Consider the following 19,772-nt stretch of genomic DNA (forward strand, 5'->3'; position numbering starts at 1 on the left):
TAGATTTCAAAATAATTTTTTTTTCCTATTTCAGAATGTAGCAAATAATCCATTGGAATAAAACCAGCAGTTGAGTAACTCATGCAAAGGTAATTTAGAGCACAAATTAAATCTGTCAGAGTGGTATTAGATTTGCAAAAGCTCATAAATAACAAATGAAAGGTCACAGAGCTGTGAAAATGAGAGTGTACTTCTTCATAAAGAGAACTGTGTTCAGGGATGAGAGCCACAGTGCATATTCAAACAGCAGCATCATAAAATGGAAGCACAACATCTTTTCTAAATGTCTAGAACAGTCCAAAGGCACAGTAGACTGCAGGGAAAATCAGCAAAATCCAAGAAAAGACCCTTCATGTTATCGGAGTATGTCCAGCATCATATTTGTGAAGCTTGAGGATTAAAGCTCCATCTGCTCCTGAGATCTGTAGAGAAATGCAGCATCCCCCTCATCAGAGCCCGTATTTCAGTCACCGTTAGACTAATTGGGAATGCATGTCATTCACCTTTCATTTTTCAGTGAGTGGTACTGGTGCTTCATGACTGACTGTTGGAATGTAAACTTTGGTGATATTAATAAATGGTCCTGCCCATCCTGTTTCTTTCATGGAAAAAAGAGATGGAAAATATAGCCTTCGCCACTGCAAAGTAGACAAGTTATTTTACTGTGCACTGTATGCAGGTGTTTCTTTTTAGTGCTGTGTTGGGCTTGAATTTGTAAGGGAACAAAATGTATATTTATAAAAAGCAATAAGTAGACCTCATCAATATTAAATCTTTCATGTGTCAAAGGACACCATTGAGAATGTGAAAAGACAATGCAGAGAATGGGAGAAAATATTTGCAAATCATATACTTTATCTGACTATGCTAGAGTCCAAATATAGAAAGAACTCTTGAAACTCAACAACAAAAAGACAATGACCCAATTAACAAATGGGCAAAGAATTTAAATACACATTACTCCAAAGAAGTGGGCAAGTAAGCCTATGAAAGGTTGTTAAACCTCTTTAGTCACTTGAAAAATGCAAATCAAAACTACAGTGAGATACACTTCATATCCCATAAATTGGATATAAGTTTTTTTTTTTAAAGAAAGAAAAGAAAGTGTTGGTGAGGATATTGGAATACTTGTACATTGCTGATAGAAAGCTGCCATTGAACCCTGTATGGCAGTTCCTCAATAAGTGAACCACATAGGAAGTAAGCAATTACATTCCTTGGGTATATACCCAAGAAAACAAAAACATATATTCACCCCCCCCCCCGAAAGGGTACAGGAGTGTTAATAGCACTATTCACAATAGTCAAAAAGTGGAAACCACTCCAATGTCCATTATCTGATGAATAAGTAAATATAGTATATTTATGCAATGAAATAATATTTAGCCTTTAAAAGAGATGTTATACCGATTAATGTTACAATATGAATGACTCTTGAAAACATGATAAGCTAAAGAAACCAGACACAAAATGACATGTGTTGTATGAATCCAGTAGTGGTCATCAGGGTATGGGAGAGGAAGGAATTGGGAGTGACTGCTAATGGGTACAGGATTTCTTTATGGGGTGATAGAAAAATTCTAGACTAGATAATGCTGATGGTTGTGCAATAATATGAATATAGCAAATATCACTGATTATAAAATGGTGACTTTTATATGATATTAATTTTGTTTCAGTAAAATATCTTAAAGTAAAATAAAAATTTGTGCATAAAAAGTAAAACTATCCTGTCAAATTTATTTTTTCAAAAGCAATTCCTTAGAAAAAAGTGCATGCTCATTAAAAATTTTTGAGCATTCAAATTGATGTTAAAAGATGCTAACTTTCTACATAATTTTGGTATCTATCCTTTCAGCCCTTTTATTAATCATACCTAAGCCCAGAAAAGACCTAGTTTTCCTTTTTTTCAAAGAAGGAATTTTTTTTGGAGTAAACTTTTGGGAGAATTGAGTTTTAACTAGTATAAGAATTTAGAAATTCCCCATTAAGCACATAAAATTCATAATTAAAAAAATTAAACCCTCCAAATTTGGAAACCCATGCTTAATTAGGCATAAAGAATTCAACTTGTCCTGTCCCATAAGAAGTGGAGCTTGATCCTGGTGGAGTTTGGATACATGTCCCCAAAGGCTCATGTTGAAGGGTTGGTTGCCAGCCTGTGGTACTACTGGGAATGGTGGAACCATTAGGAGGTAGTGCTGAGTAAAAGGAAGTAGGTCACTGGGTGTTGTGTGCCCCTGAAGGAGACCTGGGGACCTGGCTGCTCCTCTTTTTCCTTGCTTCCTAATCACCATGAGGTAAGAAACTTCATTCCACCATGTGCTCCCTGCCGTAGGCTCTGCCACTACAGGCTCAAAATCATAAGAGCCAGCTAACCATGGAATCAAACTTCTGGACTTGTGAGCCAAAATAAACCTTTTCTCTTTATAGTTTGTTTATTTTACCTATTTTGTTAAATCATGGCAAGCTGACTAACACTGATCTCTTCTAATGAATGAAATAGTTGCCTTAACTTCACCCATGATAATCCACCATCAGGAGGGCTGTGTGTGCATGCACACACAGGACATGTTCCTTGAAAGGGATATAAGGTGTGAGCTCCTGACCTCCATCAGTACCTTTTGCATTAGTAGAATCTAGTTAAAGCAAATGTGTAAGGATGGGGGTGTGTAATAGGCCTTGCAGTGTAGCCTAGGGCAATATAAGGAGGGTTTCTAAGGTCAACGCCCTCCTGTTTGCCTCACTGATGAGGGCTGGTGGAAAGTCACCTGGGTCTACAATGAGTCCTCTCAGTCACATTAAATGCTGGTTGGCAGGCAGGAGGGACTTCCTCCTTTCTCTCACTGACTTGGTCCCTGCCTTGGTGACTCTGGGGCAGAGGTCAAGGCGGAAGAGACATATAGGTCCTGACTCATCATACTTAGTTTTGAGGAATTATTACATTTTTCTAACCTAAAGAAAGTGAGTTGTATATTGAACAAAATTAATTTTACCATATTTACTTAGGAAACTACACTGATTTTGGACAAAACAAAAATAAAACTGGAAATTTTACCTATCACTAACTGTGGGTCAGACACTGTTCGTAGGGCTCTACATAGATTAACTCATTTAATTCCCAAAGTAAACTTTTGAGGTAGGTAGTATGCCTGTTTTGCAGATAAAGAACCTGAGGCACAGAGTGTTTGAGTAACTTGGCTCAAGGCTACACAGCAAGCAGGTTCTTGGTTTCAAAACCAGGCAGCTTAACTCTTAATCTCTGCATGTTAGTCACACATATTCAACACAGGCTGCAAAATGAAAACTTGAGGCTGGGTGGTCACGCTATAGAGGTTGCAATGGGGTTAAATTCAGATGACATTCAGATGCATAATGTTTGATGCAAATACTATGCAGAGAGACCTTTAAATCATTAACTGGAAGGAATATTGTGGGTAAGAAATGCTTTAATAAAAACATGTCACTTGCAGAGTTTGATATATGTGAAGCCCTGATGTTGACTTCGAGTCGCACATTAGAGAAAAGAACTTAGGTTGGCAACTGGTTGATATTTAATGTGAAATTATATCAAAATAAAACCAAATAGCTTTCCTCACCATCCAGCACATCAAAGAAATCAGTGTCAAAGTTCTGATCAGTGTGTGTTCAGCTACAAATGCTGAAGGAACTAGCTTCAAATCCCCAATTAGGGCCCTTTTGTGATCTTGAGCAAGTTATTCCCCTTCTCTGAACTCAGAGAACTTTCTCATCTGTAAAACAGGAATGATAACCTCAAGTGTGTATGTGTATCACACACAAATATGCTGCTCGACGTGAAACCTGCACTTAATACTTGGTGGCAACGGTGGAGAATTTGTAGTATGTACTGAGAAGTTACTGAGCTTGCTAAATGAGGAGTGGGAATTCTGTGGCCCCCATTCTGACTGGCTTCTTGTGCTTGTGAAGGGTAAGACACAGGCAGGTGTGTGAATGCAGTAACCAAATCAGAGTATGAGCCTGTAGGTGATATTGGGGCTCCAAGTGGACTTTGGTGTAGATTGAATGCATACACAAGCAAAAGGAATTAAGTTGTGTGTAGACATTTATGTTTTCCTATAGCCAGCAATATGTCTACTGCTTTAATATCCATTCAACTTTAATTTTTTTTTTGCTATAGTCAGTACCATTAGTTAGTAGAAATTATAGATTGATCCATATGAAGCTGCCAATATATAACCATGTTTGATGTAATAGTTTCACATGGGTCAACCTGATACTTCTATTAGTGACTCAAAAGCTAAAAAAGAAAATTTAAATAACTCTATAAAAATGACAAATGTAGTTTTACTTTTATTTTCTATTTCATAAATATACTGTGGTATAAAACTTGATTTTAAAATAATGTATTCATTTCCTATAGCTGATGTAATAATTTGCTACAAATTTACTGGCTTAAAACAGTACAAACTTATTACCTTTCAGTTCTGGAAGTCAGATGTCTAAACTCAGTCTTGCTGGGCTAGTTAAGGTGTGGGTAGGGATGGTTCCTTCTGGGGTTCCAGAGGGGCTCCATTTCCTCTCTGTTTCTAGAGTCTAAGGCATTCCTTGGCTTGTAGCCTCTCCCTCACATCATTTCAACCTTTTGCTTCTTTTGTTGTACCTCCTCCTGCTGACTGTGACCCCCACTCACAGGCACTTTGGTGATGCACTGGGCTCACCTGGACACCAGCCTGATCTGCCCATCTCAGGATCCTAACTTAATCACATCTATAGCTTTCCCTCTGCCCTCACAGGGCTCTGGGGATTATGACCTCTGTGTCTTGGAGGGTGCATTATCCAGTTGATCATAACAATCACCTTCCTGTTTTTGTTTATTTTTAAAACTCAGATAATTCCCTAGAAAATCTTTCTACCTACATTTTTAGTATAGAAGAGACTAGAAAAATTTAAAGTGGATATGCATTTTTTTCGTATTCTAGGATAAAGTAAGTTTGAGCAGGTAGGCAGGGATTACCAAGAGAAACTTCTAGGAGCAGATGGCCCCAAGTTGTATAACTGAACTCTTTAGCTCCACTGTTTTTTAAAATATTTTTTTTAGATATCGATGGACCTTTATTTTATTCATTTATTTATATGTGGTGCTGAGAATCAAACCCAGTACCTCACATATGCCAGGCAAGCGCTCTACCACTGAGCCACAACCTGAACCCCATAGCTGCACTATTTTTGAGATGAGTATTTAACACCTTCCCTCAAACCCAGGTTATTTGTCCCACCACAGGTGAGGTGCTGTAGGGTACCATGCTGTCTCTCAGTTCTGCACTTAAACATCTGTAAACACTGATTAAATGATAGATAAGTGATGTGGTTCGGGGGAGGCATATCAATTTCAACACAATATTTTTTAAAAAGTGAAAATGGGAAACTCTGCAAAAGATTATAGTGAGATAGTAAATTAAAAGTTATAGTGTGCCACATCATTTTACAAGGCCTTCCGTTCCCCCAAGTAACTGGAAAAAAGTTTCCACCATACTCAATCCTCATCCATTTAACTTTAAATTCTACCAGGAATTTGCATTACTATTTAATTTACTTTGCTATAAAGATAAATTTCCATATTCTTGATATTGCATATTTTAAAATATTACCTGAAGATACTTCCCACGCCTAACGGGTTATATTTTGGATCATAAAATAGATATAGTATATATGATTTCAAATTAAGTACTATTCCGTAGCATGGATCTGAATCTTATTTTTCTTTTTAGCAGATTTGATGATGTTATTATCCTTCATCTCTTAAGGAAAAACACAGGATGAGCTGGCAAAAGCAATAAGCAGAGGGCAGGAGACTATCCCTGGAGTATTAGAAGAGTCTGAGGCAAATGTCCCAAACCTCCACAGGGAAAGTAAGATAGTTATGGCAAATTCTGGCCTGAGGGACGATGGCCCCACAACCCAGGAAGCAGTTTATACCTCTTGTGGTGCCTCAGATCATTTATACCATTTGTAAAATTATCAGCAATCTCTCTGTGACATATTACATAACAAAAGATGTTTGAAAAAAAAAAATCTTGTTCTGTGGAATGAAATGTGGTCCCCCCCAAGTTTATGTGTTGAAATCCTAATCTCCAGTACCTCTGAATGTGACTATTAGAGAAAGGTCCAATAAGAAGATGATCAAGATTAAATGACATCATAAAAGTGGGACCCTAATTCATTAAGGACTGGTGTCCTTTTAAGAAGACACATCTGAAAAAAAAAGCCCAAAAAAAGGACACAGTGAGAAGGTGGCCATCTGCAAGCCAAGTAGAAAGGCCCAGGAGAAACCGACCCAGCCAATACCTTGATCTTGGACTTCCAGCCTCCAGAACTATAACAAATAAATTTCTGTTGGTTAAGCCACCAGTCTCTGGTGGTTTTCACATCCTGCCTTTACTATTGATACTTTGCTTTCCAATCATGTCTTCATACATTTGTTCATATTTATGTTTACAGTGACAGATATACTGTTCATTTTAATCTCTAATTCTCAAATTGGGTCCTGATACAGATTAGGAGGAGAAGGGGGTGTTGGATGTGGTATATAGTCAGGTCTCCAGGGCGTGTTGTGCAGACCTGTCCCTTGGCTACTGCCTCAGCTTGCCTCATCTGACCCATCTCACCATGATACCATGATGGTGGGGGAGAGCCAGAATGGATGTAAAACAAAGCAGTTTGCACTCACTGAAGATGATGTTTGTCTCTATCACTTGACTATTACCTCAAAAAGGGAAAGGTGCTGCTGATTTTTTTTTTCTTATCATGCTGTTCAATCAAGCACCTAATACAGTGACTGGCAGTCATATTTATTAAGTGACCAAGAGCCAATGAATGCAAGTTTTTTCACAGAACCAAATCATAAATGGAAGATGGCAGAGTGAGCATGGAATTGGCAAGGCTGGCACTGTTCTGCTGTGCAGTGATAAGGGCTTGTTATGGTTTAGATGTGAGGTGTCCCCCAAAAGCTCATGTGTGACACTGCAGGAAGGCTTAGGGGTGAAATGATTGGGTGATAAGATTCTTAACCCAATCAGTGAATTAATCCCCTGATAGAGATTAACTGAGTGGTAACTGAAGGCGAGTAGGGTGTGACTGGAGAAGGTGGGCCATTGGGAGTGTGCCTTTGGGATATTTATTTTGTATCTGATGAGTGGAGTCTCTCTCTACTTCCTGATCATCATGTGAGCTGCTTCTCTCTTCCACACTCTTCCACCATGATGTTCTGCCCCACTTAGGGCCCTGAGGAATGGACCTGGCTGTTTGTGGACTAAGACCCCTGAAACCGGGAGCCTCCAAATAAACCTTTCCTTTTCTAGAATTGTTCTGGTTAGGTATTTTAGTCGCAGCAGTGAAAAAACTGACTAAACAGGGCTCTATTCTATTTGCTAATGATTTGTCAGTATTTTTAAGAAATAATGAACACACTAATGTTCCTGGAGGCAATTTTAGTGTATTGTGCCTTGTTTGGTTTTAGTCTTTTTTGTTTTTTACAATTTTAATCAAGTTGTTATAATACTATTCATTTAATATTGCCCTGTTATGTAACTTTGTAAAAGTGCTTGTGGGATATAAGAGTTGGGTTCATCCTGGGCTCCTTAAAATGCTTCCTTTCCCAAAGTCATTGTCATACTTTTTATCATTCTGTTTTGATCACTATTGCTTTGTAGTACATTTTAATATCAGATTAGGCCACACTGATTTTCTGTGTTGGGTGTCTGTTTCATTATATATTTAGTCACTATTTTTTTTTTTTTGCAAAGTGATTTAAACCTTTGTGTTATTTTTAAAAATCTCATTGAATGTTTGTATTAAATCTGTAAACAAAATGTCCAAGTTACAGTTTTTCAACCAAGTGAAAATAAAATGAACATCTAACCTCAACCCTTTGCATGAGCAAGAGAGACAAGGGTACTTGGGCAATAGTAGAACTTGGGGGCAAGCTGTATAGAAAGCTAAGAAGCTGGTATGCAAATAGAAGCATGTGTCAATTAGGACATATCTCTGTATTTTGAGTAAGCTCAATAGTTTGACCCTATTACAGATTTTTACTGCCCTCAATTTTGAGTGAAAAGCCTAAAATCAGAATAAAGGACAGACAGTAGATGATTGCTTAGTGCTAAGTTATAACTTGATCTTATGTTATTAGTTTTGTTTATACACCTTGAATCGGTCTTAGGAAGCACACATTGTGGCCTAATGTTTAAAAATTCGGGCTCAAAAGCCACACTGCCTGGGTTTGAGTCAGCTCCTCTCCTTATTTGCTGGATTTCAGTTTACTCAAAATGGGATAATCATAGATAATTAGAGTGCCTACCTCATTGGGCTATTAGGAGAATCAATTGGTATTTGTAAAGGACTTCAACAGTATCTGACCAACAGATATTAGTTATATTGAGAAGATTTGTGTTCTTGAGACACTTTTTGGCTTGGGAGAGGTCAACTTACTTATGTTTCTTTTCTAAATCTGAAAGTGTACCCTGTACAGTTTTGCATGGCCATGACCCAGTAAGGCTGCACCCTCATGCCTGGTCCACACTGTTATCAGGGAAATGCTTCTGAGCTTTTGTACCTGACTTATTTATCGTTGCTGTCTGGCAACCATCCCCTGGCCTTCTGGCAAAAATAGCTGGATTTCATTAAAATTCACTCTCTTGATACCATCTCTGCTCAATATTAGAAGGGATTGCTACCAGTGGAGCTTTAGCAACCTGATTAAGAATAGATTTGGGCTGGAATGTTCCAAGTGCTCTACAATTACCATTTATAACATTTCTCCCTATGGCTCCTCACTTTCCTGTGCACTGGGCTCCCTGTCCCTCCTCATCCTGTCTCAACCAAGTGGGAACACAGCCAAGGCTCCTGTGGCATTCTCCAGCTGGACACTGAGATGCGTCTGTCTTCATATTTCAGGTGCAAGTTCTCTCCCATCATCTGAAGTCCCCACTCTGGGGCCCTCTGTATGAGTGACACGTGGCCTGCCATGGAACCTGGCCCTGCTCTGGCCTGGCTCCTGCTCCTGAGTCTGCTGGCTGATTGTCTGAAAGCTGCCCAGTCCCGAGACTTCACAGTGAAAGACATTATCTACCTCCACCCATCAAGTAAGATTGTTTGTTCTCTTTGCTGCAGAAATGTCACTATTTCAAATAAGAAGTGGTCAGAAAAGTGACCAGGGGAAGGCACAGTCTTCAATGCCAGGGAAACGTCCAGTGATTTAATTGAGAGGTGCGTTTAGTTAACAAAAGATGCTTTATGTTTTACCCCCACTTTCTCACAGGATGTTTGGTTTTTATTTTAAGTCAAATTACTAGTTTTCTCTGTTCCCTGCACAATCACTCAGATTCTAAATATCCTTCCCCAGTCCTCAGTCAGTTATCAAAGTGAACCGCTGTGTCCCAGGAGGCAGATTATAAAAGATCAGTCCTCTCTAGGTAAGATAATAGCGGGTCTTCCTCTCTGTGCATCTAATTCTCAGTTTCGGCATCGATGACTCCCGCAACTTCCTATTCCCTCTGCCTTTTGTTTTCCGGTGTTTAAGGATTCTCTGGGGAGTGCATAATAGTGTAGATTCCTGCCCTTGAGTTTCTGATTTGCATATATACTTGTGGATTCATGCTTTCGGCAAGAATTTCAGATCCTTCTGCCACAGGATCTCACTTTGGGAAGCACAACAGCTCTACTTCCTCCTTTGGTCTCCATCTCTGTATTTATCTGGTTTCCTTTGGTCTTGTATACTCCTCTTCTGAATTGCCCCTCTGGTGGTGAGAACTGGCTATGTTGTGTGCATTTGGGCCTTTAGCTTTGGTTCCAAGGTACATTGTTCTTTTAAAATGTTCTGCTCAACAAATGTTGTTCCCATATCCACTGTGTGTGGAGCATTGTGATAGGCATGAAAGGTACACAGACAAACAAGACTTACTTTTGAGGATCGTGCAGACCCAAAGCAGAGGTAGCCACCTGGATTTCTTCCAGAATGTTCCTTACCTGCATATTCTGGGTTAGCTGAGAGGTGGTAGGTGTAATGCATAGGGGCTTGGAGCTACAGGACTTTGGATTCATCAACTGCTTCCTCAGCTCCTGACTTGAACAAATTCCCTAACTTTGTGAAGATTAAATGGCATAATGCATATGGAGCACTTAGCACTGAGTAAGAACTGTAGTAGATGTTCAGTTAATGTTGTAAAATTGTTTTAAGTGTTTGTTTCCTTATTTTTAAAGCAATACATACCCTGTAGGATTATTTTATGGACCAGAAATACCTGTAAAACTCTAGGTCTATACAAATAAGCAATTTAATGATGGTTGTTTATGTTATTGTTATCATTGCCTTCAACAGCAAATGAAGAGTGTTGAGAATTCACCACCCTTATTTCAATTAGCTCCAAATACACTTTAGCTAGGCAGCAAGTGATTTCTTCCGACTTTGCTCTGTACCTCTCAGCAGCGCAGTCTGGTGCCTACTTCTTAATTGCATGGAAAACTTTTCTAGATGATTAATTTGGTGGAAATTTTACTTCATTTTAATAATATCCATGAGAAGAAGATACATTAATACCTGCTCTGTTTTCTAGATTGTGTTTTATTCTTTTCTTTAAATGCCATGCTTTTTTTTTTTATTATTAGACTTGTTGAGTCAGAAACCTAGATTTCACTCTCTTTAGTTTGACTGCCAGGGTTTGTGGCTTCCGTGAAATGGTTCTCTGTCAGCTCTAGTGACAAACTCAGTAGTAAGTGGGCCATAGAACTGGCCTCTGGCCTCCTCTGAGGCTATGATTGTACATGCAGGGAGGAAAGGAAAATCAAGTTGCATGGGTTTAAGCAAACAAGAACAGAGCAAACACACCACTTCTACCTCAACAGGTGGCCAGCCAGTGCCCAGGACAAGTGCACCCCTATTTGGAAAATCGAGTTCAGAATGGGTCTTTGAAGGATGAGCTCTGCCAGGGCAGAGCTCTGCTCTTTAGAAGTTGATGGAAAAGTTCTGCTGATGTGACCTATGTTAATTAAAGCTGTGGCCTGATTAGAAGGATCTCACCACATATAATGAACTGTGTTTTCTGATATGATTTTGAATAGTGGAAGACTATTGAAGACTCCTATAAGTCACTATAAGTATAAATATAAGTAGAGAGTTCACCAGCAGATCTGGATGTGAACCCTTTCTTTAAGAGAATCTCCATAAGGGTCACAGGCAGCAAAATCCTTGTTGAATTGAAGTTACCATGAATGGCTTCCACTCAGTTGGAACTTTATTCTGCCCACTTCAAATCAGAGTTAACTTTACATTTCTCCAAACTATTTCAGGAGTTTGTAGTGTGTGTTTGTTTTCACTTTTGATTTTTTAAACAGCTATGGTCCCCTGCCCTTGAGCACTAGATCACATTTCGATGGAGTGATCTCTCTGCCAATAAGCAGGTTTCTGTTGTAATTTTGGTCACAAAAGAATATATGAGGGAAGTGTGGGATTAATTTGATTTTGCATAATTTATGTAATTGCTTCCCATTGTGGGGAGAGGCACAATCGGCTTTCTGTGGGTCACTGAGCGAGCCAGATTAATGTTAGGTAGAAAAGCTGGGACCCTGGTGCTGAGAATTGCATTGATGCAGGAGGTGTGAGAAGACACACGTAAACTCATGGGCCTGAATCAGCCATCTGATGATACCTGCCTGAGGCTGGAACCCAGGCTGAGCAAATTCAGCCTCCCATAACTAATCTCCTTTGGTTTCTGGTTCCCCAATCTTTGAAGTTCCTAAGCCTTTGAAAGAAAGAATCTTTATGGCTCTCAAAGTTGAGGCACTATCCTCTATAACATTCTGTTCTCTACTTTCTATGTCCTTTTTTCCCTTTTTTTATATGAATAGTGTTGCCTTCTTCCCCCTCTATGATTAAAACAAAAGTCTAGTAAAAACTTGCAAAACAAGAGTTAGTATTAAGAGCAATAGACACATTTGTTTGGTTGTCAGACACCCGTGGTAGCAAAATGTAGTATGTTAAAGAACTGCAACCTGCTCTTGCCTCCATTTCTTCCCTTAGAATAGAAACTTTTTCTAAAAATGTCCAATTTTCCTCTGGATGCATGTTTTGAACTTTTCCTTAAACATGTGAATTGAAGAACTATATCCCTGAAGGGGGCTTGTTTCTGCCTAAGTTGGGAGCCAACCAGATTTATTCATAATCCTATGCTACCCCTGTGTTAGTAAGGAGACTTTCTAGATAGGTACCAGGAAATGCATTTCTGTCAGAAATATGTTCCTATTAAAGTCATACTGACAGTATTTTGTTGACAAGTGGACTGGGAAGGAAGATACATTTATTAGATTTCTAGAATTTTTATAATGGTATCCAGTTTCTAAAAACAATGGAAATTAATTAGGCAAGAATAGAAGTCTGGGTGCATTACACATCAGCATACATTTCAAAACGTCTGTTCTCTCCACACTTTGGGTAACTGAAGGCCTTTGTCCAGGCAAAAGTTCCAAGAGATGGAAACAAAGACTAAATCTTTCCCGATGCCTTCCAAATGAATTATGGTAGGTTGAACTAGGGCTGACCATGAGAGTTAATGGACAGATTATTTTACAGGAAGTAACTGGGCACTTTGGTATTTCTTTTTTTTCTTTACAATCACCTTTTCTTGAGGGACCAAGGACTTATGCCCTGAAATACAGAGTACTAAGCTTATTAACTCTGTGATCAAGAGCCAAATTAGATTCATTCACAGCTGGGGCTACAACAATCTGAAACTCTGCTTGCTTTGTAATTCTTTGAAGTAACAGAGAAGAAAATAACACATCTCTTAGGAACCTCTTTCTGTCCTTTAAAAGAAAAAAAAAAATCACTCTATCAGATGCAGTATCAATTAGCAAGTTTCTAGGGATAGTTGTTCATCTGTTGACCTTATTTTTGGCTCAATATTTCCAGAGGGAATAATCTAACCATTTTCTTGGGATTGTACTATAATTAGCTACTTAAAGTTGAGCATGTTTACAGAAATTTGTCACAAACCAGCATTTATTCACTGAATGGTACTACCTTCCAAGATATCAATAAAAGTTTCCATAAGCAAATATTATGCTGCAGTCATGGAGAATTGACACAGATATGGAGTTGCAGATTTTAAACTAGAACTAACCCAAAACGAGCTCATTTGGTTAATTGCCAGTAATAGACACTGATGAACTCATTCAGGGCAAAGCTTCATTTTGCTGCCATTGTACTTTAGTTTATACTCCTGTTTAAATTTTGATGTCCTCTGGGTCAATTTCAGAGCTGAGGCTCATTCATGTAAGAAATGACAGGATTTAATTTGTCACTACTCTTGTATCTTTTTGAAAAACCTTTTAAGTAATCTAAATCTGGGAACACTACCACTTATTAATGTTTGGTTCTCAATAACTTTGTTCTCAGAGCAGTTGGATCATCAATCTTCATTCAAAGTTCTTAATTTATCTCTTTGATGGGAAAGTTTCCAGGAATAATTAACCCAACATTTCAGCCAAAAATTTTTGTTGGCTGCAGTGACACACAGATAAAATTGGATGCTCTAGAGAATTAATCATGAAACTGAAGTGGTATGGCTAGCTCACAGTCATAAACCTTGGAGAATATGATAAACATTTTTTTGAGAAACACTGTTCTTTGCCAAATCCTTTAAATAATTATTTTTTGAAAATCCTACCTTGATCATTCTATTTCAGATTTTACAAACTGTATTTTTGTTTTATTTTTAAAAGTTACTTATATATAAACTTGTTTTTAATAGTGTAACTATTTTTTTAAAGTGTCCAGTCAAGAGAAGTTCCCAGAATGTTATGTTTTTTCTCATAGTGGATTTTATAAAAATAGTCTAATTAAAATGTTTGTAAGGGGCTGGGGTTGTAGCTTAGTGGTAGAGCATTTGCCTAACATGTGTGAGGTGCTGGGTTCAATCCTCAGCACTACATAAAAATAAATAAATAAAATGTGAAGGTACTGTGTCTATCTACAACTAAAAAAGTGTATATTTTTAAAATTTTATTTTTAGAGACTGCGTTTTGATTCATTGTACACAAATGGGGTACAAGATGTAGACCATTCATGTAATCATACGTGAACATAGGATAATGATGTCTGTCTCATTCCACCATCTTTCATACCCACTCCCCCCCAACTTCCTTCTACACAATCCATAGTTCCTCCATTCTTCTCTTACCCTCCCTGCCCTATGATGTATCATTATCCACTGATCAAAGAAAACATTTGGTCTTTTCATTATTTTGGGATTGGCTTATTTTACTTAGCATGATATTCTCTAATTCCATCCATCTACCTGCAAATGCCATAATTTTACTAAAATAATTTTTTTAAAAATGTAAGATTATTGAATGGCTTGGGAATTCAAAAAATGTAATTTGTATAAAATTCTTAGGCATGTGTTTATCAAAATAGAATCTTTGAATTCAAATATAATTCACTTTGCTAGGTGGTGGAATATGGATATATACAAATCATACGTATATAGTTTCACAAAATACTTTCTTCTGCTTTGTAATAATTATGTGAGCGTTTTCCCCATGGTGAAATTGCCTCATGGGAGTGAGGTGGGAGGGTGGGTACCTCCACACTGCTTTTCCCTCATCTTGTGAGATGATCCATGCCCCTGCTATTAGTTTGGTTTTGAATTTGAGTCACTAACTTCTTGGAGGAACATAAAACTCTCAAATGTGTCATGGAAAGGTCCAGTTACTTGTCTTTTTAGACAGTTTATGACTTTTGACCATGTTAGGGTATTGGATATTGTCACAGTCAGCTCTGTGAAATATTGCAGGCAAATACATGGATGGGCAGCTATTCTAGGCAAGGTGAAAATCAAAGTTATATCTGGCCCATAATTCTGGCCTTAAGCTGCTGCCTCCTCCTTCATTTATTTTTGATAACATACTTAATTGGTTCCATGTGGGCAAAGCAATTTACCCTGAGATGATTATTTCCGCCAGTGGGATACGCAGGCTCAGCCATCTGCGAGGGAGAACAGTTGGCTCCTGCAGATGAAGTGTTTGAGTGTCTGCAGCTTTCAAATAGGCCAGGTAATTTTACACATTAAAAAGAAATGCACAAGTTTTGTTTATGAAAGTCAGGAAGGACTCTAAATAGCAAAGCAAGCAAATGATTATAATAAGAGATCATTAAAAGCATATTGAGGAAAAGGACAGAGCACATCCAGGCCTGACATTCCTTATTGATCCTCATCCTTGTGCTGATGAAGGTGCTGGTGTGCCGGGCACTCTCCAGAGCCATGACTCTCGTGTGAAACCTCCTACCTGAGCAAGAAGACAGGCCAAAGAACATAGGTACCTGGAGGATAATCTCCTCAGAACACAAGGATAGGCAGCTCAGGGGTGGGGAGAGGTCAGAATGGATGGGAGGGGCTTGCTGGAACTGGATGTCATATTTCTCTCCAAATTTCCCACATGCTGTCATCCCCAAACCTGGTACCAACTCACCTGTACTTCATTTTCAAAATTTTGTCAATTCAAAAATGTCACATGAATGAAACCATATGTAATCTTTTGGGTTGGTTTTTTTTTTTTTTTTTTCCATTGAGAATGATTCCCTGGAAATTCATCCAAATTGTTAGTTATATTAATAGTTCATTTTTTTTTTTTTGCTGTCTAGTATCCCATAGTATGAATGTACCACATTTTGTTTAACCATTTGCTCATCAGAGGACTTGTGGGTTGTTTCCAGTTTTCAGTCATCACAGGTTGAATATCTTGTATCTGAAATGCTTGAGACCAGAAAGCTTTCAGATTTGGGATTTTTAAAAATTTTTTTCAATATTTGCATACATAATGAGTTGTCTTAGGAGCAGGACCCATGTCTAACCCTAAATTCATATATGTTTTACACATACCTTATACATATATATAATCTCTGATTATTTTATACAATATTTTTGGTGCTTCTGCAATTTGACTATAATCTGCCACATGTGGCTAGGTGTGGAATTTTGGGAATGTCATGCGAATGCTCAAAAAACTTCACATTTTGAAGGATGTTAGAGTTCAGAATCTCAGATTATGAATGTGCAACCTGTACAGAAAAGTTACTGTGGATATTTATTTGCAAATTTTTTTGTGTGGATATAAGTGAATTTCTCAGGAATATATTTTTAACAGATAAACTGTTGGGTCATATGGTAGTTAAGTGTTTAGTTTTTTAAGACACTACCAATATGTCTAAAGAACCCTTTTTTATAAATGAATATGTCTAACTTCACAGGATTCTGTGCTCAGTCTGAAAATCAATCTTTTCTCTTGATTATTTTTGTAGCCACACCATATCCTGGTGGATTTAAATGTTTTACCTGCGAAAAGGCAGCAGACAATTATGAATGCAACCGATGGGCTCCAGACATCTACTGTCCTCGAGGTAAACTCTCAATAGACAGATTGGGTTCCCCGGAGCTGTTCATGAGTGAGTAGCCCTATAGACCTGGTGCATGCTTGCAATCTCAATGGCTCCTCTAGCATAAGGTTTAGCAGATCTTTTATGCTGCACTAATAACTTTTCCTCAAAGACTATAAGAAATATAAAGGGATCCATAGGCTTGCCCCCTTTCTCATGAAACATCTGTGGAACTCCACAGGAGCTAAAAGAAACTTTCCCAGACCAGGGGCCAGCCAAATGCAGAACAAGGAGAGAACCGCCAGTTTGTCTGGCACTCTTTGAAGCATTAGTCATTGCATCGTAATTTCTTTCATGTAAAGTATGAATTGATGCTCATATAAAGATGCCATTTATTACATATCTTACCAGAGACTTCTATACTGAGACTGCATGAAAGCTAGAGTTCTAAATGTCATCATTGCCAAAAAAAAAATCCTGAGCTTTTTTAAACATTAAGTTCTCTTTGAAGGATGAGATGGTATCCAATTGAAGCTTGAAATTTTGACCCAAAGCCCTGTTTCATAATAAAGACACCTCATAGTCACATCTCTTTTATCCTGTCAAGTCAAAAAAGATTTTTATATGTGGCTATGGAATCACTGTTGGTTGGCTGCTTTATTTTGGAGGAAAGTGGACTCATTCAATGTAAGGAGGGGGATGAGAGTGGGGTATTTTATTGACAAATGTTTGAGTGAGTAGTCAGCACATGTCACTGCTGATCTAACTCAGTTGTTAAAGTGACTGGAAACACCAAATACATTGGTTTTCAACATAATGGAAGAGCTCTTATGCTCAACCTAATGAATGGTACTCTGCTTCTCAAGGTAGAGTGGAAACTGGGAGAGCCCAGAAAATGTCATTAAAAGACAGATTTCAGCTACCCAAGCCAGTGCTGTTGAACCCAGAAGCCTCTTCCTAGGCTGTCCCATAGAAATTCCTGTGGAACTTTTCAAAAAATCCCTGAAACCTGTGTCCTGCCTAAACTGGTGACTCCAAATTTCACTATGATTATCACTCTATGGAGGACTTATTAAAACACAGACTTCTGTTACCACCCCACGTAGGTCTGAGATGGGCTTCAAACTTTGTATGTCTAAAGAGCCCCAGATGATGTAGATGCTTCTGGTCTAGAGACCACTCCTTAAGAACCATAACTCTACATAAACCAGCATCTCTGAGATTAGGTCCCCGCATTGGTACTTTTAAATATTCCAGCTGATTTTAATGAGCAGTCAAGGGCAAGAATCACTGGGGGCTCCTCTACCTGCTGATCAGGAAATGTGTTGTCATTTCTAGGTTCTTCTGTTTGCTATTAGGTAGACATGTCAGTGGAGTCCCAAAAGATTACAGGGAAATGAAAAACATGGAGACACTAAAGATTAGCTTAATCACAAATTAGATATCCAGCCACCATAGTAAGTCCTATCCCTATTGTCTTCTGCAGTCACTGCTCATTTCTGGATGAGCCAGTATTTTCTGACTTTAGCATTGCAGGATAAACCATTGGGCAAGGTACTAATGGACCTGATTGAACCACTACTTCCTAAACCTGGCTGCACATTGAAAACACTGATGCCTGGGTCCATTCCCAGGATTCCTAATTAACTGGCATATGGGGTGTGGCTAGGAATAAGGATTTTTAAAAGTTCCCTGGGTGACTAATATGCAGCAAAATTTGATAATTATAAACAGTGACTCTGGACAAAAACAGGATGATCTGCTGTGTATCTAGTAACTTCTGGGTTGGTTCCTGCTGGGACAAACCTGGCCGATTGTCTTCAGAAACTATTGCAATTGATCAGGGATTGTACACAGGAAGTGTATCTTACTCTGTGCTGCTATAACATAATATTACAGACACAGTAATTTATAAACAACAGAAATTTATTTCTCACAGTTCTGAATGCTGGAAGTCCAAGATGGAGGTGTCGTGTCAGCAGGTCCAGTGTCTAGTGAAGGCCCCATTTCCATGCTTGCAAGACAGCATCTTGTTGTTGCATCCTCTGGGGGGAGAAGTGCTCTGTCCTCATACATCAAAAGGCAGAAGGTATTGGCATCAGCTGCTGCCAGTATTCAGCCCGAACCACACCATTTTGCAACCCAGATTGTCAGTCTGTAGAACATCCTAGCCAACCATTGGTCCAGATTTTAAGCCTATGAATATTAGCCTGCAAAATTTGACTCCTTAAGAATAGTTCCACCACCATTCTCTCTCTCTCTCTCTCTCTCTCTCTCTCTCTCTCTCTCTCTCTCTCTCTCTCTCTCTCTCTCTCTCTCTCTCTCTCCTCTCTCTCTCTCTCTCTCTCTCTCTCTCTCTCTCTCTGTCTCTCTCTCTCACCCTGTGGGCTTAATAAAATCTCTGCCTGTCTGCTTAATAAAATCTCTTGTGTGAGTTTCCACATCCAGAGTGGTTTCTGGGTGCTTTCAGAAGGAATAGAAAGGAATAAACCCAATCCCAGGAGCCTTTTGTAAGGGTCCCAATCCCACCTAAAGGATCTACTCTCATGACAATCATCTCTTAAAGACTCTGCCTTTCAATATCATCATGTTGGTGATTAGGTTTCAACATGAATTTTGGAGGACACATACAGACCACAGCAAAGTGTGGCTATGCTTGTTTTAGAACTGACTTAGCTCTGAGTACCTTAGCAGACTTCATGCAGAGGAAAAGAAAGGTATGTGAACTGGTTTACAGACTTGATTATATACAAGTATATCCCTGTCACAGAGAAAAACAAACAAAAAGCAGGTGACCAGGATCACTGTGGGAATGCTTCTCAGGGAAAGAGAAAGCTCCATCTGGATGTTTCCTTTTAAGATAGGAATCTATCCTTTCAAAGTACAGATACCTAAAAGTGCCACAAAGTGGTCTTTACACAATTTACCCTTTTCTCTTTTCTCCCCTACACTTTTATCTTTATGTCTTTAAATTTATAGGGATAAATGGAAAGTCTTGCACTGAAGTTCATGGCAGAAAATGACCATGCCAAGTCCCTGGGGCAATTATGCAGTGAGAGATAGGAATCTGGTTTCTTCTTTCCAGGAGCAGGCCGTTTAGCCTGGGAGATAAGATCTGAACATATCAAATGTCAAAAATAGCAGGACAAAGTTAAGTGCCAAATGAAACAGGGCATTGAGTGCTGTGGGAGGGTGAGGGAGGAAGAGCATCTGGGGGCTGAGTTTGCCAGTGAAAGCATCTAAACAGCCCGACACCGGGGAAATGAGTTTAGAACCCTGGAGAAGGCAAGTCTTCCCGGGAGTCCTTCAGAACAATGGAGATGGGATTCTCCAAGTGTGCTCAGTGGATGAGGAGAGACCTCAC

At 38.8% G+C, this 19,772-nt stretch overlaps 1 protein-coding gene across 5 annotated transcripts in view; it reads left to right on the forward strand.

Moving 5' to 3' along the window:
• The window catches only part of LYPD6 (LY6/PLAUR domain containing 6), a 138,964-nt gene that overhangs the window by 99,729 nt on the left and 19,463 nt on the right, over positions 1-19,772 (forward strand). For all 5 annotated transcript variants that reach the window (XM_079134387.1, XM_079134388.1, XM_079134389.1 and 2 more), the window contains 2 exons: positions 8,935-9,122; positions 16,334-16,432. In XM_079134387.1, the coding sequence (XP_078990513.1) occupies positions 8,984-9,122; positions 16,334-16,432 (238 nt within the window). In that variant the 5' untranslated portion in view covers positions 8,935-8,983. The remainder of the gene's footprint in view (positions 1-8,934; positions 9,123-16,333; positions 16,433-19,772) is intronic.

Source organism: Sciurus vulgaris (assembly GCF_902686455.1).
Source record: "Sciurus vulgaris genome assembly, chromosome: 3".
Taxonomy (NCBI): Eukaryota; Metazoa; Chordata; class Mammalia; order Rodentia; family Sciuridae; genus Sciurus; species Sciurus vulgaris.